Genomic DNA, 27243 nt, shown 5'->3' on the forward strand with positions numbered 1-27243 from the left:
AGACACATATGGAGCTGTGACGCTCGGGTCAGTCAAGTCACGGCCAGTCTGTACAGTGCGGTCCTTGCTTTGACGGGTTTGCATAGACGTCTGTGTGAGCACTTAAAGGGGTAGTACCAAGTTTGGATGTTATCCCCTATTAGTATCATAGGCGATAACTTCCTGCTCACTGAGTTAACTTCTGACCACTGGACTTCCAACAAATCAGTCTGAATGGATGAAAGGTCGCGCATGCGCACCTCTGCTCCATTCTTTCTCAAAAGAACCGCTGGAGAATCAGGGTGCTGCGCGCGGCTGGTCCCTGGAGCCCCCACTATGGAAGCTGCGCCACCTGCTGGCCTGGAGGCGCTAATACAACGTCCTACTGCGATTACTATGGCGCGCTTTCTCTGCTCTCGCCGGCAGTTCCGCTTTCTTTGCTCCTCCCACAGAGGTTGGTTTCCATGGCTTTGCGTCACGTCCTCCAGGGCAGGGAGACGTCAGAGTTGTCATCAGACGCGGCTATAGGTGCCGCAGTTGTGCTTGTGGCTATGGACGCTTACAAAGTGCAAGTCTGGGTGAAAACAGAGCCGTTCCTGATAGGAGCGCTGCCGTTCCCTCCGCCGGCCAAGTTTAGCATGCACTACCTGCGGAAGATGGCAACGTACGTGAGAGCGCGCTCGGCAGAGGGCTGCTACCCGCGCCTCAGCTGGCCGATGTGGCGGCACATAGCGTGCGGGAAGCTGCAGCTGGCGGAGGACACGGCCTGGCTCTACTATGAGGCCTTCCACTGCCTCACTGAGCGCAGCGCCCAGAAGAGTCTGGAGTGGGCGGAATGTGTGGCCTGCTGCTCCTCTGTGGACGAGTACGAGGCGGCCAGGAGCAAGGTAAGGTGCCCCCCCCAGGCGTCCACGGTGCCCCCCCCCCAGGCGTCCACGGTGCCCCCCCCCCAGGCGTCCACGGTGCCCCCCCCCCAGGCGTCCACGGTGCCCCCCCCAGGCGTCCACGGTGCCCCCCCCCAGGCGTCCACGGTGCCCCCCCCAGGCGTCCACGGTGCCCCCCCCAGGCGTCCACGGTGCCCCCCCCAGGCGTCCACGGTGCCCCCCCCAGGCGTCCACGGTGCCCCCCCCAGGCGTCCACGGTGCCCCCCCCCAGGCGTCCACGGTGCCCCCCCCCAGGCGTCCACGGTGCCCCCCCCCAGGCGTCCACGGTGCCGCCCCCCCCCAGGCGTCCACGGTGCCGCCCCCCCCAGGCGTCCACGGTGCCGCCCCCCCCAGGCGTCCACGGTGCCGCCCCCCCCCAGGCGTCCACGGTGCCGCCCCCCCCAGGCGTCCACGGTGCCGCCCCCCCCCAGGCGTCCACGGTGCCGCCCCCCCCCAGGCGTCCACGGTGCCGCCCCCCCCCAGGCGTCCACGGTGCCGCCCCCCCCCCAGGCGTCCACGGTGCCGCCCCCCCCCCAGGCGTCCACGGTGCCGCCCCCCCCCCAGGCGTCCACGGTGCCGCCCCCCCCCCAGGCGTCCACGGTGCCGCCCCCCCCCCAGGCGTCCACGGTGCCGCCCCCCCCCCAGGCGTCCACGGTGCCGCCCCCCCCCCAGGCGTCCACGGTGCCGCCCCCCCCCCAGGCGTCCACGGTGCCGCCCCCCCCCCAGGCGTCCACGGTGCCGCCCCCCCCCCAGGCGTCCACGGTGCCGCCCCCCCCCCAGGCGTCCACGGTGCCGCCCCCCCCCCAGGCGTCCACGGTGCCGCCCCCCCCCCAGGCGTCCACGGTGCCGCCCCCCCCCCAGGCGTCCACGGTGCCGCCCCCCCCCCAGGCGTCCACGGTGCCGCCCCCCCCCCAGGCGTCCACGGTGCCGCCCCCCCCCCAGGCGTCCACGGTGCCGCCCCCCCCCCAGGCGTCCACGGTGCCGCCCCCCCCCCAGGCGTCCACGGTGCCGCCCCCCCCCCAGGCGTCCACGGTGCCGCCCCCCCCCCAGGCGTCCACGGTGCCGCCCCCCCCCCAGGCGTCCACGGTGCCGCCCCCCCCCCAGGCGTCCACGGTGCCGCCCCCCCCCCAGGCGTCCACGGTGCCGCCCCCCCCCCAGGCGTCCACGGTGCCGCCCCCCCCCCAGGCGTCCACGGTGCCGCCCCCCCCCCAGGCGTCCACGGTGCCGCCCCCCCCCCAGGCGTCCACGGTGCCGCCCCCCCCCCAGGCGTCCACGGTGCCGCCCCCCCCCAGGCGTCCACGGTGCCGCCCCCCCCCAGGCGTCCACGGTGCCGCCCCCCCCCAGGCGTCCACGGTGCCGCCCCCCCCCAGGCGTCCACGGTGCCGCCCCCCCCCAGGCGTCCACGGTGCCGCCCCCCCAGGCGTCCACGGTGCCGCCCCCCCACCATGCCCGGCCGGCCGCAGCGGCCCCTCCTGGCATCGGGAGGTCTCTCCTCCCCACTCTTCATAGGACTGGGGGGAAAGCTGCTCCATGATGATGGTAGAGCAGGTGATGCTGGGAGCTGGGGCTGGGCCCTGGATTTCTGCCCGGTTTCCTTACCTGAATGGGACTGAGCTGCAATTACAGGTGCATCTGCTACTAAAACCAAAGAAATGACCCTATGTGCACTGCGTCAGAGCTCATTCACACTGTGGCCATCTTACAGGTAAAGCCCAAGAAAAACAAGTTCCGCGTGTACCCTATAGTAAGGTAACAGTACCTGTAAATAACATGTGGTATTTGGTTAACACCATTTTGATCAAAAAACGTAAATGCTATCTAATCATGACAAGGTGTACCCAATCGAGACAGTCCTAAACTGTCTCTAGTATTAAAACCTCACCTTGTCAGCCGACCTCAATGTGAACAAGGACAGACCAGGACGTGGTCAATGAGAAACTATAGATAAATGTCTGGTGCCGAAACGGGGGTCATGCCTCTGTACAAAGTACAAGAAAATATAGCAAAACCTAAGAAATGAGCCAGAGTATAAGTTGGTATATGTGCAATGTGTAAGAGCGTGTTCACACTGGCCATTTCACAGACAAAACCCAAGAAACAATGGCAGAACAGTTGGGGCCCTCTGTCCTGCTGCCTTTATTCACATTAAGGTAAGGTTTTAATACTAGGACGGTCCCAATGGGTACACCTTGTGATGGTGAGATGGCTTTTATGCTGCTTTTGATCAAAATAGCGTTAACTAAGTACGCTTTTGTTTGGGTTTTATCTGCTTGTAAAAGTCTGGAGTTGTGCGGTAGTGTAAAGTATGGCAGGGACAGTTTGCTGGCCAGCACACCGCCGCCCTGTTCATAGGTGTTCCCATTTCTACCAGTGCTGATTTGATGATCTTTCCTGTACAGCTCTCGGTGGACACCCTGCAGTTCCTGCTTTTCCTGTACATACAACAAATTAATAAGGTCTCTCTGCGCACTTCTCTGATTGGGGATGAATGGCCAAGTCCTAGAGCTAGATCACCTACTCCTGATTTATCTGGACAGTCACATTTTCATAACAAGGTAAAAACAAACTGCATTTAATCTTTGTCAGTTTTACCAAACAAAAGCTCAGAATAATTTTGGATAGATGTTGACGGCACAATTCCCATTTAGAGGGGGTTGTCCAAAAGTAAAATAATTTCTCTTGGGCATGAAGAAACATCAGATGAAGCTCTCGTCTAGTCACCTAGACTTCAGCAGTGCTTTGACTGCCAAACAGGGCAGGTGCCACTTCCCAAAGCTGGAGTGGACCACCATAACAGCCTGCACTGGATCCGTGGAGAATAGAAGGTGAATACGCCTCAAGTTATTATTTTCAATCAATCCATGCCTTAAAAAAATTACTGTCTGCCAATGCATTTAATTTGAATGGAAGGTAATCCTTAAAAGGGGTATTCCCGTCTCCAAGAGCCTATCCCAGTATGTAGTAAGGCTATGGGCCCACGATGCAGAAGTGCTCCGGATTTTTTCCTGAGCGTTTCTGCATCTCCCTGGCAGAAAAAAACGCATGCGGATTGTACATGCGTTTTTCCTGTCAGGGACATGCGGAAAGTGAAGCGTTCATCACATGCATTGCCACATGCGGGTTGACAATTGCTTTCCAGGCAATTTTTAGCATCACTCGGAAAGTGCTTGTCAACTTGGTCACACTATATAAATCCATGCAACCGGCATGGATTTATATAGTGTGACCGAAAGAATGGTAAAAAATAAATCTATACTTACCCTCTGATGGCTCCCGGTGTCTTTTTTCCCTTCGTCCTGGCTGCCATCAGCGGTGCACTGAAGGACCTGTCAGCGTCGCGTGACCCGTCACATGACTATGACGTCAGCGCAGGTCCTCCAGTCCATCGCGATCTGCCGGCATGAAAGGACGAGTTCAGCGGGGGCCGCCAGAAGATAAATATAATCTTTATTTTTTATTTTATTCTTTTTTTCACTGTTCCTATGGTACCCGTGTCCGGAGGAGTCTCCTGTCCTCTAGACCCGGGTACCATCCGCACATTGGAACGCATGGAATCCGCATGTACAGATGCAGTGATGCGGATTCCATGCGTTCTAATGCAAGTCAATGGTGGCGAAAACGCAGCGCTTACGCAAAATAAATGGTAGTGCTGCATTTTTTTCCGCAATGATAATCCGCAGCAGAAATTTCCGCAGCATGTGCACAGCACATGCAGATTATCATTGGGGAACATGGCAGGCCTTCTACCATGCGTTTTTTAAGCGTTTCTGCAGCGTTTTTGCCGCTGCGGAAACGCTTAAAAAACGCATCGTGGGCACACAGCCTTAATGTAATATTAGCTAACACCTCCAATTGGAAATGTAGTATAGTTCTTTTGATAAGCTATGTCGCTAAAACCCATGTGCAGGACATTGCAGTAGCTTAAGTATCCATCGGTAAGACCACTAACAACTGTCACTATGAGTGGTCGTAACCATGGATACTTAAGCTACTGCAATGTCCTGCATATGAAGTAAGGGACATTATTTATTTTGATACATTCAAATAGAAATTTAGTAAGTTTATTTGCTAATATGGTAAATTATTTCACCTACTACATATTGGGATAGGATTTTGGAGATGGGAATACCCCTTTAACCCTTTCCCACTGCAGCCAATTGTCATCTTTTTGCTTTTGTTTTTTTGCGCCACTTTTTCTTTTTTCTTTGCTAGAGCCATATCAGGTGTTGTTTTTTGCAGGACAAGTTGTAGTTGTGAATGACATTGAATTTACCGTATAATTTACTGAAAAACAGGAAAATAATCCAATACTGATAAAATTGAGAAATCTGTAATTCTATTTCTTTGTGGCAAAAATGACCTGGCATTATGATTCGTCATGTCAGTTTGATTATGGTGACACCAAAAATGTTTTAATGTGCCACCACTTTCTAATATCAATTTTTTTTATTTTTTTTGTTTCAGTTGATTATTAGGGTTCTGGTTACCTTTTATTGTATCTTTTGCAGTGAAGCAGTAGCCAAGTTGGCATTTTGTACACATGGAGATACAAAATGTTTATTTTTAATTGGGTGACTGTTTTGAAATTGTAGGTTTTTTTTGGTCTTTTAGCCCCCCCTTAGGGCTTTGAACCTATAATCGCCTTCTCTATACACCCCCACTCACCCAATATGATTAGAGAAGTTGTCCACTACTTTAGCATTGATGACCTATCCTAAGGCCGGTCAGGGAGTGTGGAAAATGTTGTAATTTGTCACTCAAACCTTGAACCTGTAAATCTCAATCAAAAAGAAGCAATATTTACCTAATACATTTGCCTTTCTCTTGAGCTTAACCCCTTCCAGACCGAGCCACTTTTGACGTTACTGACCAAGCCTCATTTTTTACATCTGACCAGTGTCACTTTGAGGTAATAACTCTGGAATGTTTCTACATATCAGTGATTGTGCGACTGTTTTTTTCGTGATAACTTGTACTCCATGGTGGTAGTAAATTTAGGTTGATATGATTTGCGTTTATTTATGAAAATATCTAAAATGTAACTAGTTTTGAAAAACTTGCAATTTTTAATGTATACTCTTAAAACAGTCATACCGCAATAGTTAAAAATGACATTTACCACATGTCTACTGTACATCAGCATTATTGTTGTAGTGATTTTTTTTTTTTTTTTTGGTTAGGTTGTTAAAAGGTGTAATAATGCTGCTCACTTGGGAGCCATCTGAGGTATTACAGGAACAGTTTCTATTTAAAAGTCCGGCTGGTTTATTTCACTCCTCATAAACCGCATCACAGGAAAACTTAAATACAGCCTTTGTCCGGCACAAAGTGAAACATAAAAAGTCCATACAATACTGCAGGTTCACCCGCTTGGGTTATATTTCAGCTTCTCAGTCCTGTTAGCAAAGGCACGCAATCCTGGAGGTCTGCACACCTCCACACACAGACCATGTGTGAGATAAACAGGTCCCATTTTACAATGTGAGCCACACCCAGGGGTGGAGATATGATGGGTAGCCATCCCGCCCAGCTCTTCAGATGCTCACATTAAACTGGTCCCTTGTTTTAGCCCATTAACCCCTTGTAGTACTGTGTGTACTAGAGCATTACTTCAGGTTTACGTGACAGAGGACATACACTTCTGTGATACATATCTCTCATCCAGTAAGTGTCCGCCAGCCACCTTACAAAGAGTTCAAGGGGTTTTCCCACGAACAACAGTTCATTTTATAAATTGTCTGTCTGATCGTGTACGGAACATACCACAGCTACTGGGCAGGGGGGGAAGCAAAAGACAATACAGACATTACAGCAGGGGATCACAGAGGATTCATTTTGTGATGTAAATATTTCACTGCCTGTTTTTAAACAATGTTTTACCTCACAAAATGAATCCTCTGCAGTCTCCTGCTGTAATGTCTGTATTGTCTTTTGCTTCCCCCCTGCCCAGGAGATGTGGTATGTTCCATACATGGTCAGACACAGCCAATTTTTAAAATGAACTTTTGTTCATGGGAAAAGCCCTTTAACCTCTTTCTGACATTGTCAGTAATAATACATACCTGCACCCTGGGCCTTATTGACCAGGGACGTACTATTACTGACCAGTGATCGCGCCCGCCCGCTCGCTGTGCAGGGCAATCGCCGCCGGATGTCAGTACCGGGTGTCAGCTGTAAGAATCAGCTATGTGCCAGAAGCGAGCTCGCACCGCTCCCGGCACATTAACCCCCGAAATGCTGCGAACAAAGTCGATCGCAGCATTTCCAGGGCAAGCAGAGGTAAGAGCGCCCCTCTTACCTTGAATCTGACACCCTGCACGGTCAACACGGGATCCCGATTGTTGCCATGGTGACTCGATGTCGTCATGACGACATCCGGGGCACCAGCAAGTTAGATAGATCGTGCACTGAGCATGATCTGTCTAACTTGTGTCTGCAGGGCTCACAGACTGCATAGCATAGGGGATGCTGCTGCTGCATCTCGATGCTATTCAAGCGATCAGCGTGCAAAAAATGAAAGTCCCATAGTGGGACAAAGTGTAAAAGTTAGGCTATGTGCCCACGATGCAGAAATGAAGCGGAAAATTTCCGCTTAATTTCTGCATGTCCTTGCCAAGAAAAACGCGTGCGGAATTTAACATGCGTTTTCGACATGCGGAATTGCTATGCGTTTTTCAAACACATTGAGTAGGCAATTCTGCATGCGTAAACGCACTAATAATGGACATGCTGCCGATTTTTCTTCACATAAAATACGCTGCGGAAAATTCCGCAGCATGCTTAACATTGGGGGCCATGGGGGATGGATTACCAAGCGTTTTGCAAGCGTTTACGCTGTGCAAATTAAGCAGCAAAAATACTTGAAAAGCGTATCGTGGGCACACAGCCTTATAGTGTCAGAAAGTGAAAAAAAAAAGTAATTAAAAAAAAATGAAAAAATAATCCAAAAAAATAAAAATATACTGCATCTATAAATATTATCATGAAAAAAAAGTACACATTTGGCATTGCCGCGTCCATAACGACCTGACCTATAAAACTGTCCCACTAGTTAACCCCTATAGTGAACACAGTAAAAAAAAAAGCAAAGCAAAAATTATTCTTCATCATCATTCCGACAAACAAAAAATGGAATGATCAAAAAGACAAATGTAAATAAAAATGGTACCGCTGAAAATGTCATCTTGTCCCGCAAAAAACAAGATGCCATACAGCTCTATCAGTGGAAAAATAAGTTATAGCTCACACAATAAAGCGATACAAAATAATTTTTTTTTTCTAGAAAATAGTTTTTCATGTATAAAAACATCAAAAAACAATATCCATGTAGTATCGCTGTAAATGTACTGACCTGAAGAACAACGCTGCCTTATAAATTTTATCACACACGGAACGACATAAAAAAAAAAAAAAAACTAATTCCTGAATTGTTGGGTTTTTGTTTATTCTGCCTCCCAAAAATTGGAATAGAAAGCAATCAAAAAATGTCACGTGCCCGAAAATGATACCAATAAAAATGTCAACTGGTCCTGCAAAAAACAAGCTGTCACATGACTGTCGGCCGAAATATGGAAAAATTATAGCTCTCAAAATATGGCGATGCAAAAACTAGGGACTTTTAGTGTGTGACAGCTGTCAATCATAAAAACCCGCTATAAATCTGGTATCGCTGTAATCACACCGATCCAAAGAATAAAGTTGCACGAGGAACGGCATAAAAAAATAAATAAAACCAATTCACCTGCTGCTGATTTGTTCATTCTGCGTCCCAAATATCGGCTCTGCTCACATTTATTCTGTGCTGAGTGCTTACACCGGGGTTTCTGTGTAAATCTCTGGAATACGTGATTCAGACAGAACCCCCGGCGGAAGATTCCCTGTTATGAGGCTGATGGAGGCACTGTGGAAGCCGTCTGGCCTGTGATCTCAGTGTCCGTGCATAAAAGTGCCCTCGCCCAGTTTTGTGAACCTCCTGAGGAGGAAAAAAAAAAAAAGACACCGCTAACCAGAGGCCAGACGGAGTCCAGAGTAACTCTGCTGTCTCACTATAGTGAATGGATCCCTTGGGTTAGGGTTAGGGTTGGGATTTTTTTCAAAAGTAAAGAAAGAAAAAAAAAAAAATGATATGGCGACTAGTGTTGAGCGCAAGTGCTCGCTACTTGAGTTTGTATCGGGTGCATGAGCGATCCCCGCATGTTTTATTTTGGGTGTCTAACAACCATGAAACATGTGGGGCGGGGACTGGAGCATGTCACTCGAGCACCCACGATACATGGTGCATACCCGAGTACCCGATGCAAACTCAAGTAGCGAGCACTTGCGCTCAAGACTAACGACAATTTATTCAATATGATGACCTAATGTTATCAAATTCTTTGTCATACCTCTGGGTTCAAAATGTTACCCCTTGATAAAATCCTTGAGGGGTGTAGTTTGCAAACTGGAGTCACTTGTGGGGGGTTTCCACTACTTAGGCACGCACATCAGGGGCTCTCCAAATGCGTCATGGCGTCTGCTCTTGATTCCAGCCAATTTTGCGTTCAAAAAGTCACACAGTGCTCCTTCCCTTCTGAACCCTCAAACAGTTTCTTTTTTTTTTTTCCTCCACATATGGGGTATCTGCATACTTTTTGGGGTCCATTTTCTCCTCTTACCCTTGTGAAAATAAAAAAATTGGGGCTAAGGCTGTGTGCCCACTATGCTTTTTTTAAGTGTTTTCCGCAGCGGCAATTCCGCTGCAGAAACGCTTGGTAGCAGGTCTGCCATGTGGATTATCATTGGGGAACATGTGTTGTGCACATGCTCCAGAAATTTCCACTGCGGATTATCATTGCGGAAAAATCCGCAGCACTACCAATTACTTTGCGGAAGCGTGGCGTTTTCACCCCCATTGACTTGCATTGGAACGCATGGAATCCGCATCACTGGATCTGCAGATGCGCATTCCATGCGTTTCAATGTGCGGATGTTACCCGGGTTTGGAGAAGAGGAGACTTTCCTCTGGACCCGGGTACCACTGTACCTGTAAAAAAAGAAGAAAATAAAAAATAAATATTATATTTACCTTCTGATGGGCCCCGGTGTGCTCGTCTCGGCTTGCCGGCAGATCGCGGTAGATTAAAGGACATGCGCTGACGTCATTTAGTCATGTGACGGGTCACGCGACGCTGACTTCGGCACGTCCTTTAAGCTACCGCGAGCTGCCGGCAAACCAAGATGCATCGAATAAAGACACCGGCGGCCATCAGAAGGTAATTATAGATTTATTTTTTACCATTCTTTCGGTCACACTATATAAATCCATGCCGTTTGCATGGATTTATATAGTGTGACCTAGTTGTCAAGCACTTTCCAAGTGATGCTAAAATCGCTTGGAAAGCGCTTGTCAACCCGCATGCGGAAATGCAAGTGAAGAACGCTTCACATCCGCATGTCCCTGGCAGGAAAAACGCATGAACAATCCGCATGTACAATCCGGAGCATTTCTGCATCGTGGGCACATAGCCTGAAAGATAATTTTTGTGGAAAAAGTTAGTGTTTTTTTGTTGTTTTTTTTTCACGCCTCTGTTATAAACTTCTGTGAAGCACCTGGGGGTTCAGGGTGTTCACCACACATCTAGAGTAGTGCCTTGAGGGGTCTAGTTTCCAAAATGGGGTCACTTGTGGGGGTTTCCACTATTTAGGCACATCAGGGGTTCCCCAAACGCAACATGGCGTGTGCTAATTATTCAAACAAATTTTACATTCAAAAAGTCAAATGGCGCTCCTTCCCTTCCGAACCCTGCCGTGCGCCCAAACAGTGGTTTTCCCCCACATATGGGCTGTAGGCTTACTCAGGAGAAATCGCACAACAAATTTTGGAGTCAATTTTTTTCCTGTTTCCCTTGCGAAAAAAAAAAAAAAAATTGGATTTAAAGTAACATTTTTGTGAAAAAAGTTAAATTTTCGTTGTTTTTTTTTCCACATTCCAAAAATTCCTGTGAAGCACTTGAAGGGTTAATAAACTTGTTAAATATGGTTTTCAGCACCTTGAGGGGTGCAGTTTTAGAAAGGTGTCACGTTTGGGTATTTTCTGTCATAAAGGCCTCTCAAAGTCACTTCAAATGTGATGTGGTCCCTAAAAAATGGTTTTGTAAATTTTGTTAGAAAAATGAGAAATCGCTGGTCAACTTTTAACCTTTATAACAAAAAAAAATTGTTTCCAAAATTTTGCTGATATAAAGTAGACATGTGGGAAATGTTATTTAACTATTTTGTGTGACATATCTCTCTGATTTAAGGGCATAAAAATTCAAAGTTGGAAAATTGTAAAATTTTAAAACTTTTTTTTATGCCAAATTTCTGATCGCCCCCCCAAAGTAAAGCAAGTCACATTGAAGATTTTTTTCAGTATCCTGAAGTACAATATGTCACGAAAAACAATCTCAAAATCCATGGTGTTCCAGAGTTATTACCTCAAAGTGACTGTTCAGAATTGTAAAAATTGGCCTGGTCATTAACATGCAAAGCTAAAGGGGTTAACCCCTTTACAGCCTGTGCCGTATTTGTACGTAACAGGCTGTAACCTCTGGTTCAGTGAGGGCTCCGGCGCTGAGCCCGCACTGAACCGGGCACATGTCAGCTGATTATTACAGCTGACATGTGCCCGCAACAGCCGCGGGTGGAATCGCCATTCACCCACGGCTGTTAAGATGTTAAATGCCGCTGTCAATCTCTGACAGAGGCATTTAACATGATCGTGCCGGAAACGCGTCACTTACCCCGCCCATCGGTGACCCCGTCATGTGATTGCGGGTCACTGATGCGTGGGCATGACAACCCTGGGTCTGCAGCAGACTCCAGTGTTTGTCATGAGCTGATCGCTATGAGCGCCACCTAGTGGTCGGCACTCATAGCACAGGACCATTTCTGCTACATAGAGGTGATGTGATGATCACCTCTATGTAGCTGAGGCGATCAGACAGTTGCTGCTTCTCCTATGAAGACTATTGAAGCATGCAAAAAGTGAAAAAAAAAATGTTTTTAACATTTTTTAAAAAATATAAAAGTTTAAATCACCCCCCTTTCGCCCCATTCAAAATAAAATAATTTAAAAAAAACACATACACATATTTGGTATTGCCGCATTCAGAATCGCCCGATCTATCAATATAAAAAAATTAATTAATCCGATCGGTAAACGGCATAACGAGAAAAAAATTCTAAACGCCAGAATTACATTTTTTGATCGCTGCAACATTGCAATAATGGGCGATCAAAACATCGGATCTACCCCAAAATGGTATCAATAAAAACTTCAGCTCTGCGTGCAAAAAATAAGCCCTAACCCAGCCCCAGATCACGAAAAATGGAGACTCCACAGGTCTTAGAAAATGGCGCCATTTTTTTTTTTTTTTTTTGCAAACTTTGGAATTTTTTTTCACCACTTAAATAAAAAAAAACCTATACATGTTTGGTGTCTACAAACTCTTAATGACCTGGAGAATAATAATGGCAGGTCAGTTTTAGCATTCAGTGAATGTGGTAAAAAAATAATAAAAAAAAAACATCGGTGATATTGCACTTTTTTTGCAGTGTCACCGCACTTGGAATTTTTTTCCCGTACCCGATATGGTAAAACTAGTAATGGCGTTTAAAAGTACAACTCGTCCTGCAAAAAATAAGCCCTCACTCGGCCATATTGACCAAAAATAAAAAAAACGCTATGGCTCTGGGAACAAGGGGAGCAAAAAATGAAAATCCAAAAAACGGAAAGTCCCAGGGTTGTGAAGGGGTTAAAGGTATGTCATCAACTATTATTTTTATTTATTTTTTATTTTTTTTCCAGCTACAAAACCTGTATTTTTAGGGACCACTTCACTTTTGAAGTGACTTTGAAGGAGCCTATATGTCAGTATAAGTATTCAAAAAGTTTAACACTTTAGGTGCTTCTCATGAATTAATGCAAGCTGAAAGAAATAAATGAAAAATTACTTATTTTAGTGAAAAAAAAGAATCGCTTTAGCCCCACATTTTTCATTTTTACAAGGGTAAAAGGAGAATATGAACTCCACAGTTTGTTGCGCAGTTCTCCCGAGTACAATCGTATGCAAGAGGAAAGAAGTATGTATGGACCGTATGCAAGAGGAAAGAAGTATGTATGGACAGGGATCACCAATATTTAATCATATAATTTTATTGAACAAACAACTAGATAAACATTTAAAAAGCACAAGGCTTAACCCCTTTAAAGCCCAAGACGTATTAATACACGTCTGTGCCCTAGGCTTTAAGAGCCTGACCCGTATTAATACGTCATTGCGATCGCGCGCACACAGGCTGTGCGGGCGCGATCGCCGCCGGGTGTCAGCTGTAACAATGTGCTGGGAGCGGTCCCGCACCGCTCCCGGCACATTAACCCTCGCAATGCTGCAATAGAAGTCGATCGCAGCATTGCGGTGGCTAAGGGGAGGTGATCGCAATACTCGCCTCCTCTTCCGGCATGCGGCGCTGTCTACCGAGGCTTCCCGGATGTTGCCATGACGACCCAATGTCGTCATGACAACAACAGGGTCACCAGACAGCAGGAAAATTTTTTTGGTCATGCGCAGTGCATGACCAAACTATCTTCTCCCTGTGCAGCACTGACAGCCGGCATGGCACAGGGATGGTGCTCCATTACTGTGCTATGCAGGCGATCAGAATAAAAAAAGTGAAAGTCCCATAGTAGGACAAAGTATAAAAGTAAAAAAAACTGTCAAAGTGAAAAAAAAAAAATAAAAAAAGAAATTGTAAAAATATTAAAAAAATAAAATAAAAAAAATAATCCACCAAAAATAAAAATATAATGTACCCATCAATAAATATTATGAAAAAAAAACAATAAAAGCACACACATTTGGTATCGCCGCGTCCGGAACGACCTGACCTATAAAATTGTCCCACTAGTTAACCCCTTCAGTGAACACGGTAAAAAAAATAAAATAAAAAATGCAAAAAACAAGGCTTTATCATCATACCGCCAAACAAAAAATGGAATAACACGCGATCAAAAAGACGAATATAAATAAAAATGGTACCGCTGAAAACGTCATCTTGTCCTGCAAAAAACAAGCCGCCATACAGCTCCATCAGCGAAAAATTAAAAGGTTACAGCTCTCAGAATAAAGCGATGCAAAAAATAATTTTTTCTATAAAATTGCTTTAATGTAAAAGCGCCAAAACATAGAAAAACAATATAAATTTGGTACAGCTGTAAACGTACTGACCCGAAGAATAAAGCTGCCTTATCAATTTTACTGCACGCGGAGCAGAATAAGAAAAAAAAAAATCCTGAATTGTTGGTTTGTTTATTCTGCCTCCCAAAAATCGGAATAGAAAGCGATCAAAAAATGTCATATGCCTGAAAATGGCACCAATAAAAACATCAACTCATCCCGCAAAAAACAAGCAGTCACATGACTGTCGGCCAAAATATGGAAAAATTATAGCTCTCAAAATATGGCGATGCAAAAACTAGATTTTACAAAAAAATGCGTCTTTTAGTGTGTGACAGCTGTCAATCATAAAAACCCGATATGATTATGGTATCTCTGTAGTCGCACTGACCCGAAGAATAAAGTTGTCTAATCACTTATACCACACGAGGAACGACGTAAAAAATAAACTCTCGGGTTGGGGCTAGGGTTAGGGGTTGGGCTAGGGTTGGGATTTTTTTCAAAAGTGAAAAAAAAAAAAGAAAAAAAGATGACTATATGGCAAGTAGTGTTGAGCGGAAGTGCTCGCTACTTGAGTTTGCATCGGGTGCTCGGGTATGCATTGAGTATCGTGGGTGCTCGAGTGACATGCTCGAGTCTCCGCCCCATATGCTTCGCGCCCAAAAAAACCTTGCGGGGATTGCCTGCCATGCACGAGCGATCCCCGCATGTTTTTTTTTGGGGTGTCTAATAACCATGAAACATGCGGGCGGGGACTGGAGCATGTCACTCGAGCACCCTTGATACATGGTGCATACCCGAGTACCCGATGCAAACTCAAGTAGCGAGCACTTGCGCTCAAGACTAACGACAATTTATTCAATATGATGGCCTAATGTTATTAAATTCTTTGTCGTACCTCTGGGCTCAAATTGTTCACTATACCCCTTGATAAAATCCTTGAGGGGTGTAGTTTCCAAAATGGGGTCACTTGTGGGGGGTTTCCACTATTTAGGCACATCAGGGGCTCTCCAAACGCGACATGGCGTCTGCTCTCGATTCCAGACGATTTTGCGTTCAAAAAGTCACACAGTGCTCCTTCCCTTCTGAACTCTGCCATGCGCCCAAACACTGTATTTTCCCCACATATGGGGTATTGGTGTACTCAGGAGAAATTGCACAAGTTTTTGGGGTCCATTTTCTCCTCTTCCCCTTGTGAAAATAAAAATTTGGGGCTAAAACATAATTTTTGAGGAAAAAGTTAGATTTTTTTTTTTATTTTCACGGCTCCATGTTATAAACTACTGTAAAGGACTTGGGTGTTCAGGGTGCTCACCACACATCTAGATAAGTTCCTTGAGGGGTCTAGTTTCCAAAATGGTGTCACTTGTGGGGGGGTTTCCACTGTTTAGGCACATCAGGGGCTCTCTAAATGCAACATGGTGTCCGTTAATTATTCAAGCAATTTTTACATTCAAAAAGTCAAATGGCGCTCCTTCCCTTCTGAACCCTGCCATGCGCCCAAGCAGTGTTTTTCCCCACATATGGGGTATCTGCGTGCCCAGGGGAAATTGCACAACAAATTTTGGGGTCCATTTTTTTTCCTGTTACCCCTGCGAAAATAAAAAAAATTGTGTCTAAAGTAACATTTTTGTGAAAAAAGTTAAATGTTCATTTTTTTTCTTCCACATTCCAAAAATTCCTGTGAAGCACCTGAAGGGTTAATAAAGTTCTTGAATGTGGTTTTGAGCACCTTGAGGGATGCAGTTTTTAGAATGGTGTCACTTTTGGGTATTTTCTGTCATAAAGACCCCTCAAAGTGACTTCAAATATGATGTGGTCCCTAAAAAAAATTGTTGTGTAAATTTTGTTGGAAAAATGAGAAATCGCTGGTCAACTTTTAACCCTTATAGCTCCTCAATAAAAAAAAAATTTTGGTTCCAAAATTGTGCTGATGTAAAGTAGACATGTGGGAAATGTTATTTATTAACTCTTTTGTGTGACATATCTCTCTGATTTAAGGGCATAAAAATTCAAATTTTGAAAAATGCAAAATTTTTCGCCAAATTTCCTTTTTTCTTTCACAAATAAACGCAAGTGATATCGAAGAAATTTTACCACCATCATGAAGTACAATATGTCACGAAAAAACAATCTCAGAATCAGGGGGATCCGTTGAAGAGTTCCAGAGTAATTGCCTCATAATGTGACAGTGGTCAGAATTGTAAAAATTGGCCTGGTCATTAACGTGCAAACCACCCTCGGGGCTAAAGGGGTTAAAAATATTGTGTGGACTAAACCTCAAGCATAGGGTCATAGTAAATACAAGCTGGCACACTCCAAAATTATAACATTATACCTAAAGAATTATTACCTCTCTGTGTATCTTTGTATACACCACATGCATGGCATTATGGGTATTTCTCCCAGGTAAAAGTTTTCCATTTTTCTAAATATGGTTGTGCCTACAGCATAATAGATTGTATTAATGTGAGTATCACTTCTCATGTCCTCTGCCTTACCTTGTATTAAAAGTGGGTACCGCATACATATTCTAGAATACCCGATGCGTTTGAATCTGGCCACCATCTAGTAATGTTATAATTTTGGAGTGTGCCAGCTTGTATTTACCATGACCCTATGCTTGAGGTTTAGTCCACACAATATTGTGGTGTGGCTTGTTACATTTAAGCCTTGTGCTTTTTAAATGTTTTAACTTTTGGAATGTTTGTCTAGTTGTTTGTTCAATAAAATTATATGATTAAATATTGGTGATCCCTGTCCATACATACTTCTTTCCTGTTGCATACGATTGAATTATAGCCCCTTAGTATGTGACGGGTTGAACACTACAGCGTATTTATTATTGTGGTGCCCTCCGCCGCTCTCCCTAATAGTTTCTCTCGAGTACATGGCTACTCTATATGCTTTTGAAAACCATTGTTGGGCAGCACGGTGGCTCAATGGTTAACATATCCCACCAAGGACAGCATCTGCAAGGAGTTTGTATGTTCTCCCCGTGTTTGTGTGGGTTTCCTCCAGGTTCTCTGGTTTCCTCCCACACTCCAAAGACATTCTGATTGGGGCTCACAATCTGCATTCCCTATGAGGACAGCGCCCATAATGTTTGTAAATTGTCTGAATTGTAAAGCGTGGCGGAATATGTTGCCGCTATATAGATAAAAAGATTATTATTATTATTACACACATCTAGGCTTGGAAGGAAATCGGTGCTGTATGATTTTTGGAGTGTAAATTTGGCTGAAATAGATTGCGGATGCCATGTTGCATTTGTAGAGCCCCTGAGGTGCCAAAACAGCAGATACGTCTAATTGGAAACTACAACACTCAAGGAATTCATAGGTGCGTGTGATGACCATCTTGAACCTACAGGTGCTTCACAGAATTTAATAATAGCTCATGAAAATTTTATATATGGCTTTTTTTCCCCCACGAAAAGGTTACTTTAGCCCCAAATTTCACATTTTCAAGAGGGATTGCACAATGGATTGGTGGGTCTATTTTATCATGAGTACGGCAATACTCCATATGTGGTTGGCATCTACTGTTTGGGCACACGGTAAGGCTCTGAAGGGAAGGAACGCTATTTGACTTTTGGACTGCAATTTTTGCTAGAATTGATTGCGGGTGCCATGTTGCATTAGCAGGGCCCCTAAGATGCTAGGACAGCAAAAACACCCACAAGTGACCCCATTTTGGAAACTACACCTCTCAGGGTGTTTCTCTAGGGGTGTCGTAAGCATTTTCGACTCGCAGGTACGTCACAGAACTGTGTAACGTTGGGTGTGAAAATTAAAAAATGACTGGGTGTTTTCCAGAAACAGACACAGTGGTTGTTCCAGAGTGAAAATTGAAAATATGCCATAGTAGTGCCGAATACATTGTAGTGGCCCATACATTGTGCTGGGTCTAACAGGCCACCATAACTGGCAGACCTGGTGGTCATTATTTGACCTCCACGTGCCGTGACCAATATCGCCTCCCTGTGATTGCGTTGTGGGGGAACCAATGGGATGAGAGAGATCCCTCTCACAACCTTCTAAATGCTGCGATTGTTATTGATCGTAGTATCTGGGATTTTAAGCAGCCAGAGGCAATGTTGTCACTATCTCTGGCCATTACTGTAGGAGTTCGGCTGTCGAGAAAGATTGTACATGCGTTTTTCCTGCCAGGGACATGCAGATGTGAAGCGTTCTTCACATGCATTTCCGCATGCGGGTTGACGAGCGCTTTCCAAGCGATTTTAGCATCACGGCATGTATTTATATAGTGTGACCGAAAGAATGTTAAAAAATAAATCTATACTTACCTTACCCCCGCAGTCTTGCTTCGCTCCGTCCTGGCGTGCCGGCAGCTCGCGGTACAGTACACTGAAGGACCTGCCGTCACATGACTATGATGTCAGCGCAGGTCCTTCAGTCCACCGCGATCTGCCGGCAAGCGAAGACCAGTAGACCGGGGGCCATGAGAAGGTAAATATAATATTTATTTTTTTTATTTTCTTCTTTTTTTTTCTTTTTTTTTTTTAACAGCTTCTATGGTACCCGGGTCCGGAGGAGAGTCTCCTGTCCTCCACACCCTTGTATCATCCGCACATTGGAACGCATGGATTCCGCATGTACAGATCCAGTGATGCTTAATCCAAGCATTCCAATGCAAGTCAATGGCAGCAAAAACGCAGCGCTTCCGCAAAATAATTGGTAGTGCTGCGTTTTTTCCCGCAATGATTATCCGCAGCGGAAATTTCTGCAGCACAGCACATGCGGATTATCATTGGGGAACATGGCAGGCCTTCTACCATGCGTTTTTTAAGCGTTTCTGCAGCGTTTTTGCCGCTGCGGAAAAGCTTAAACGCATCGTGGGCACACAGCCTTAAAACCAAGTTCTGTAATCCCAAATGATACTAATAAACATATGACCTTTATTCTGCAAAACACAAGTACTCAGTAATCGGTAGGAGTAAGTAGTGTTAGATTCCTACCGATCTCCTATTGATAGGTCGTGAATTCCTAAATCCATGACAACCCCTGACAAACAGTTTATGGATTGCGTGTACTCAGAAGGTGAGCACAATGTATTGGGAACTAAAATGACATATTTTCACTCTGCATCATCCACAATGTGGAAAATAACTGAGTAAAAATATATAGTCAGAACACCTGTAGATGAGTTCATTTAGGGTGTAATTTGCAAAATGTTGACACTTTTGTAGAATTTCTACATTCTGACATTTCAGGGGCTCCAAAATTGACTTTCCACAAACTATTTCTGCAAAATCTACCCCCAAGAGCCAAATAGTGCTCTTTCCCTTTTGAGCCCTGCTGTGTGCTCATTCAGTAGTGTCTAACCATATATAGAGTATTGCCAGACTTGGGCTATGTTCACACACGTTGTGTTTTTTATCTGCTGCTAACTTTTCTCTGGCAGGAAAACAGCTTCATTAAAAACGCAGATTTTGGTGCGTTTTTTTGACCACCCATTACTTCCTATGGGTGAAAAAACGCTGCAAATTTCAAAAAAACACAATCAAGTCACAAAATACGCAGCAAAAAAAGCAACAACGTGTGAACAGAGAATTCCGGTTTCTCATAGACTTTGCTGGTACTGCAAAACGCAGCTGAAATCTTACAGAAAAATCTGCTGCAAAACCCAACGTGTGTGAACATAGCCTTAGGCGAAATAGCGGAATTAATTTCTCTCTACTTTATGTACTTCGTTTTTATGAGCCATGATAAAAGTGAAAGATTTCAAGCTAAAAGTACTTGTAAGGGCTTGTTCAGACGCACTTCCCATCCATATGGCACCCATTTTTTATGCATCCATTGCAAGTATTAACAGAAAACTGTATTCTGCCTTTTATTTATTATATTGTTGCTGTAAAAATCGGATGCCATACGGATTGCAAACTAATGTAAAATGGAAATACGGATTGGATGAGGATGACAGTACGGAAGAAAATATCTTTTTTTCCCTTTTGGATGATACAGATTTTGCACACGTTCATCTGAACTCGTCTTTGCAAATGTAATTCTTCATTTTCACATAGCCGAATGGGGGAAAAAAAAACAACAGTGAGACACCTGTGCTGTAAAAATGCTACACACCACAACGTGAATTCCCTTCTGGGGATTTTCTGCTGCTCTGGCACCTCAGGGACTCTGCAAATGGCTGTGTAACCTATTTCAGCCAAGTAATGATTCTTCGCTTTCAAACTCTTGACTTGTTTGCTTTTAACCACATAAGGGGTATTGTCACACTCAGGAGAAACTGTGTGTGAAATTGTAGATTACTTTTTCTTCTATTGCCCATTGTGAAAATGAAAAATATAGGACAAAGTCAACATTTTAGTATAAATGAACTGCCCAATATCATAAGTCTGTGATGCTCACCTAGTGCCTAGATGAATTCCTTAACCTTTTTGAACCAGTGCCTATTTTCGCCTTTGTGACCAGGTCAATTTTTTTTAATTGACCAGTGTCACTTTCTAAGATAACTCTGAAACTCTTCAATGGATCCCACTGATTCTGAGATTTGTTGGTTTTTTTGTGATATATTGTGCTTCATTATAGTAGTAAAATTAGTTTGATATGGCTTGCGTTTATTTCTGAAAATTGGCGAAAAACGTTGAAAATTTCGCAAGTTTCAAACTTTTTATGCCCTTAAACCAGAGTTATGTCACACACAATAGTTACTAAATAACATTTCTTACATGTCTACTTTACATCAGCACACTTTTTTGAAAAATATTTTTTTTTTTTGTTAAAAAAAATAAAATTTGATCAGCAATTTCTCATTTTTCCAACAAAATTTACAAAACCATTTTTTTTAGGGACCACATCACATTTGAAGTGACTTTGAGGGGCCTATATGACAGAAAATAACCAAGTGTGACACAATTCGAAAAACTGGACCCCTCAAAGTGCTCAAAACCACATTCAAGAAGTTTAATAACCCATCAGATGTTTCACTGGAATTAATGGAATGCGGAAGGGAAAAAATGAAAGTTTTACCTTTTCCCACAAAAATGTTACTTTAGCCCCAAATGTTTAATTTTCACAAGGTTAGCAGGAGAAGAGTACGCCGATTACCCCATATGTGGTGGAAAGCTACTGTTTGAGCACACTGCAGGACTCAGAAGGGAAGGGGCAGCGTTTGACCTTTTGTAATGCGAAATTGGCTGAAATCGATAGCGGACACCATGTCGCGTTTGGAGAGCCCCTGATGTGCTTAAACAGTGGAAACCCCCCCCCCCCACCACAAGTGACCCCATTTTGGAAATTAGACTCCTCAAGGAATTTATCTACATGTATGGTTAGCACCTTGAATCCTCAGGGGCTTCACAGAATTTTATAATGTTGAGCCGTGAAAATTAAATAACACGTTTTTCCCACAAAAAAATGTTGTTTTAGCCCCAATTTTTTTAGTTTCACAAGGGTAACAGAAGAAAATGGAAGGCAAAATTTGTTAAATTTCTCCTGAGTATGCCGATGCCCCATATGTTGTGGAAAACTACTGCTTGGGCGTACGGCAAAGCTCGAAAGGGAAGGAGCGCTATTTTGGCTGTAATAGGTTGTGGACATCATGTCACATTTGAAGAGCCCCTGACATAACAAAACAGCAGAAACTCTCAAGTGACCCCATTTTGTAAACTACACGTCTCAAGAAATTAATCTAGGGGAGTATTTTTAACACTCATGCGATTCACAAACTTGTATAACGTTGGGCTGAGAACATTAAATATTACTCATTTTTTTTCCGCTAAAATGTTGCTTTGACCCCAAGTTTGCAACTTTCAAAAGAGGTAATAGGAGAAAACAGGAGAAATTGTGTAACAAATTGTACTGAGTACACTGATACCCCATAAGTGGTCGAAAACTACTTATGAGGTAGAGTGCAAAGCTCAAAAGGGAAAGTGCGCCACATTACAGTGCAGACGTTGCTGTTATGGTTTGCGGGTGCCATGTCACATTGGCAGAGCCCCTGAGGTCCCAGAACAGCAGACCCCCCCCCCCATAAGAGACCATTTTACAAACTGCATCTCTTAATGAATTCATCTTGGGGTGCTTTGATCATATATTGACACCACATGTGACTTACAGAATTTTATACCATTGGGCAGTGAAGAAAAAATAGTTACATTTTTACCCCGAAAATATTGTTTTAGCCCCAGAATTTACATTTTCACACTGGGCAGTGGGTAGAAATGGTGCCAAAATGTGTCATACAATTTCTGCTGAATGTGGCAATATGTGGTTGTACACTCCTGCTTAGCCATACGGCGAGACTCTGGAGGGAAGGAGCACTATTTGACTCTTGGGAGAACAAATTATTGTAGAATAGTTTGCGGTCTCCATATAGAGAGCCCCTAAGTGCTAGAAGAGCAGAATCCCCCTTAAAGGGGTTGTCCACTACTATTTAAAATATGCCAAAGCGTTTTTATGATGAAAAGCAGCTTCTTTATAATTACCTCCCTCTACCTTTTTTGCCTGTGAGCGCCGCTATCGCTGGCCGCTCACAGGCATCACGTGACCCCCAGCTGCAGCTGGCTCTGATATCCGCTGACTTCACGACAAGTCCAGGCTGCAGCCAGGGTTTCATACCCAGCATTCACTGAGCGCTCTCCCTCTCCCCATTCATTGAGAAAGTGTGCGGTGGATGCTGGGTGTGACGTGGTGGGGTAACCCCGCCCACAACCCAGCAGCCACCGCGGGGACCCCAGCGCTGAGTCACGCTTCAATAGATGGGACGTCAGCGGGGGGTCACGTGCTGCGTGTGAGTGGCCAGTGATAGCGCCGCTCACAGGCAGAAAAGGTAGAGGAAGGTAATTATAAAGAAGTTGCTTTTCATCATAAAAACGCTTTGGCAGATTTTAAATACTAGTGGACAACCCCTTTAGGAGACCCCATTTTGGAAATTATACCCCTTTGGGAATTTATCTACAGGTGTAGTGACGATTTTGACTCCATGGGTGTCTTCCAGAAACTAGCAGCAACAGATGTTGCTGAGTGAAAATTGCAAACTACTGTTTTAGTGACCAGTACATTATGCCCAGCTCGTGCTTCTGGAGACATGCCACTCGTAAATTAGGTGGGCTCTCATTACTACAGAAATGGCAGACATGTGGATGCAAAATGTGGTTTAGGTACACTGTGGGACTCAAAGGGAGGGGGGCATTTGGATTTGGGAGCGCAGAATTCATTGACTTTCTTTTGGGGGGTGAGTAGCCATAGCGCTTTTCCAGAGCCTTTGTGCTACCAGTACCGTGGAAGCCCCATATATTTCTATTGACAGATGACAGACCTGAGTGGGGACTTTTTTTGTGGATTGAGTTGAAGCTTTTCTTAGTAACATTTTACATAACATTTTGGATCACATTTATCCGGCGCTGAGCACTTACATTGGGGTTTCCATCTATATCTCCAAATTGTGATTCAGATGAAATCCCCGAAGGATCCATTCACTATAACGAGGCAGCAGAGTTACTATGACTCCATCTGGCCTCTCTTCAGCAGTGTCCTTCTTTTCAGAAGTGCCTAAAACTCTGGCGGACTGCACTTTTATGCACGCCTAAAAAGACAGATACTGCCGGATCACAGGTCAGATGGCGTCCACAGTGCCTCCATCTGCCTCATTACAGGGAATCTTCCAACTGGGGGTTCCATCTGAATCACGTATTTCAGAGATTTACATGGAAATCTCGGTGTAAGTGCTCAACGCAGAGCCCAGGATAAATGTGCGCCGAGCCTTACTGCGATCTTTGTGAGGCAGAAAGAACAAATCAACAGCAGGTAAAAAATTGGTTTATTTTTATTTTTTTATCAGTTCCTCGTTCGGTATAAGTGATTAGATGACTTTATTCTTCAGGTCGGTGCGATTACAGCGATACCAGATCTGTATCGGGTTCTGTCACACACTAAGGCTACGTTCACACAATGCGTATTTTTGCGCCCTTTTTTGCGCGCGCTTTTTCAAAATAAGCAATGTGCCTTGTGTCTGCCGGCAAAGTGAATGGGAAATTGACTTTGCCATTCAGACACTGTGTAATTTTACGCAGCGCGAAAGCGCAGCTGCGTAAAGAATTGACATGTCATTTCTTTACGCACCGTGGCCTGCGCTTTCTCCCATATATTGCCCATTATAAGCGATGGAATTACGCAGCGTTGTTCGCACACTGCGTAATTCCAGCGCTTTTTTATGGAGGTGCAGGAGAAATGAAGGATGTGACGTCACACGGGGGCAGCCCTAGGGTAAACAGGAACCGGAAATCCCACTATTTTGGGATTCTTTGTTCCTGGTTCCCCGCCGCTGCTCACGTGTGACGAGTATGGACACCTTCAACAGAATGTCCATCAATGTTTTGTCCTCATCGAGGCGGTAAGTATATGTATGTGTAATGTATGTGTCTGTTTGTGTCATGTGTGTGTGTCCCCCTTGCAGTGTATGTACAGACAGCTTCTGGCTGCAGTACATACACTGCTTAAGTTAAAAGACAGGAAATGACATAAATGACACTTTTTTTTTTCTTTTCTTTTTTTTTTTTTCAACAAACTTTGTCTTTGTAGTGTACACTGCAGAAAAAACGCATGCGTAAAAAAACGCGGCAAAAAATGCAGTGTGTGAATGGAGGTGTTTTTTTTACCTGCGTAAAAAAACTCAGGTAAAAACTGCAGGAAAATACCCGCGCGTAAAAAAAAAAAAAAAAAAAAAAAAGCAGCAAATACGCAGTGTGTGAACGTAGCCTAAGACGCTTTTTATTTTTAACCAAAACAAGTTTTTGCACCGCCATATTTAGACATCTAGAATTTTTCCAGATCTCTGCCAACAGTCATGTGACGACTTTTTTTTTTTTTGCAGGACGAGTAGACGTTTTTATTGGTACCATTTTAGGTCACACGACACTTTTTTGATAGCTTTCTGTTCTGATTTTTGGGAGGTAGAATGAACAAAAACAAGGATTTTTTTTTTATGTCATTACACATGTGGTAAAATCGATAAGGTGGCTTTATTCTTCGATTACAGCGATACCACATTTATATAAATTTTTTTGTTTTTACGCTTTTACTCAAAAAAAACTTTTACAGAAAAAAAAAGTTTTGCATCGCTTTGTTGTGAGCCGTAACTTTATTTTTCCACTGACTGAGCTGTATAGCATACATGCATGCATGCATACATACATACATACATACATACATACATACATACATACATACATACATACACACACTGCATTGTGAAAGTATTTGGCCCCCTTGAACTTTTCTACCTTTTGCCACATTTCTGGCTTCAAACATAAAGATATAAAATTCTAATTTTATATCTTTATATAGATAGAGAGAGGCTACAACCAATTGGATGTGACCCCAATCAGTATGCATGTATCAGCCCTTCCCATACCGAGGAAGTCTCAACATTATCATTGCTAGTTACCTTGATGCTCCATATAGACAGATATAGCCTCTTCTCCAAACAATTATATGCCTTATATATTCCTTGTCAGCACTATCTAGACAGGTTTTGGACCTTGATGGCACCACACATGTCGAAACGCGTAGTCCAGGGGGGGGTCTCTGCATCTATCTTGTTCTGTTGTGTGGACTATGGATATGTTTTAATGGAATTCTATTGGAGGAATAGCTGGAGAAATGTCTTGTAAATCTTCACATGTACACACACACACACACACACACACACACACACACACACACACACACACACACACACACACACACACACACACACACACACACACACACACACGTGTATATATAATGGGAGTTCAATTTTTTATTTTTCTGATCACTGGTCTCATGCATTGCAATAGATATGTATTGCATTGCACGAGACCTGTCAGTTTTTCTCTGGCAGTCTAACAAGCCACCAAACATGGCCGACCAGGAGGTCATCATGTGACCTCCGACTGCTATGACAATGATGTCGCCTGTCAGAGGTGTCGCTCTGTAGCAGAATCACAGCGCTTGCAGGACCCTGGGGGTCCTAAGCGCTGGGAGACCACCGGCTGTAGAGAAACATTGGCACTGCACAGAGCCCTGCAAGTGCCGATTTTTATCTACAGTGGGTCCCGCGGCACCATTTTGTGAGAGCCGCTTCTGACAGCCGGAAGTCAGAAGTTCCACTCACAAGCTCTCAATACTAGTCTGAGCGCCAGAACGAGGCTTTCATAGACTTGTAGGGAAAAGTGACCTCCGACGTGCTTCATACAAAGGAGGGGAATGGATCGGAGTGGCGGGGAAACCGATAAAGGCGGCAGAAGGTGGTAGGGGATTTACATTTAAAGGGGAAATAAAAAAAAAACCGCTGGAGTGGTGCTTTAACCCCTTTATGACGTGGGGCGTATTGGTATGCCCCACGTCATAACCCCCTGTTTAGTGCGGGCTCCGGCACTGAGTCCGTGTTTAAACCAGGCACATGTCAGCTGAGGTATTCAGCTGACATATGCCCGCAACAGCTGCGGGTGGAATCGCTATCCACCCCCAGCTGTCAACCAGTTAAATGCCGCTGTTAATCTCTGACAGCGGTATTTAACATTGCCGCTCCAGAAGCGCGTCACTGGCTCTGCCCATCTGTGACCCAGTCACTTGATCGCGGGTCACCGATGGGTTGGCATGACAACCCGGGGTCTACAGCAGACCCCCTGTGGTTGTCATGGCCAGATTGCCATGAGTGGCGCCCAGTGGTAGGCGCTCATACCAAGTGAGCAGATCTCCTGCATACAGGCGACCTGCTCATTGCCTGTATGTAGCAGAGCCGATCGGGTAACTGCTGCTTCTATTCTCCTATAGAGACTATTGAAGCAAGCAAAAAGTAAAAAAAGTTTTTTTTTAAAAAAATATAAAAAAAAATCACCCCCCTTTTTGCCCCGTTCAAAATAAAACCATAAAAAAAAAACACATACACATATTATTTGATATTGCCGTGTTCAGAATCGCCCAATCTATCAATATAAAAAAAGAATTAATCCGATCAGTAAACGGCGTAACGAGGAAAAAATTCTAAATGCCAGAATTACGGGGTTTTTTTGGTCGCCGCAACATTGCAATAAAATGCAATATCGGGCGATCACAACATCGTATCTATCCCAAAATTGTATAGATAAAAACGTCATCTCGGCGCGCAGAAAATAAGCC

The 27243-nt window shown here is 44.5% G+C and overlaps 1 protein-coding gene across 5 annotated transcripts in view; it reads left to right on the forward strand.

The window, feature by feature from the left end:
• The first annotated feature begins 411 nt into the window (after positions 1-411).
• Positions 412-27243, forward strand: part of TBCCD1 (TBCC domain containing 1) — a 97450-nt gene continuing 70618 nt past the window's right edge. For 3 of the 5 annotated variants that reach the window (XR_012250736.1, XM_073647827.1, XM_073647828.1), the window contains exons 1-2: positions 413-866; positions 3302-3457. Coding sequence is in view for 4 of the 5 variants with exons in the window: in XM_073647827.1 (XP_073503928.1) it covers positions 444-866; positions 3302-3457 (579 nt within the window). In the remaining variant the exon portion in view is untranslated. Of the gene's footprint in view, positions 867-3301; positions 3458-27243 lie in introns of all 5 variants that reach the window. The other 2 variants (XM_073647830.1, XM_073647829.1) reach the window with 2 other exon arrangements.

This window comes from Phyllobates terribilis, unplaced genomic scaffold (genome assembly GCF_046119375.1).
Source record: "Phyllobates terribilis strain yellow unplaced genomic scaffold, ASM4611937v1 Scaffold_9__5_contigs__length_417890890, whole genome shotgun sequence".
NCBI lineage: Eukaryota > Metazoa > Chordata > Amphibia > Anura > Dendrobatidae > Phyllobates > Phyllobates terribilis.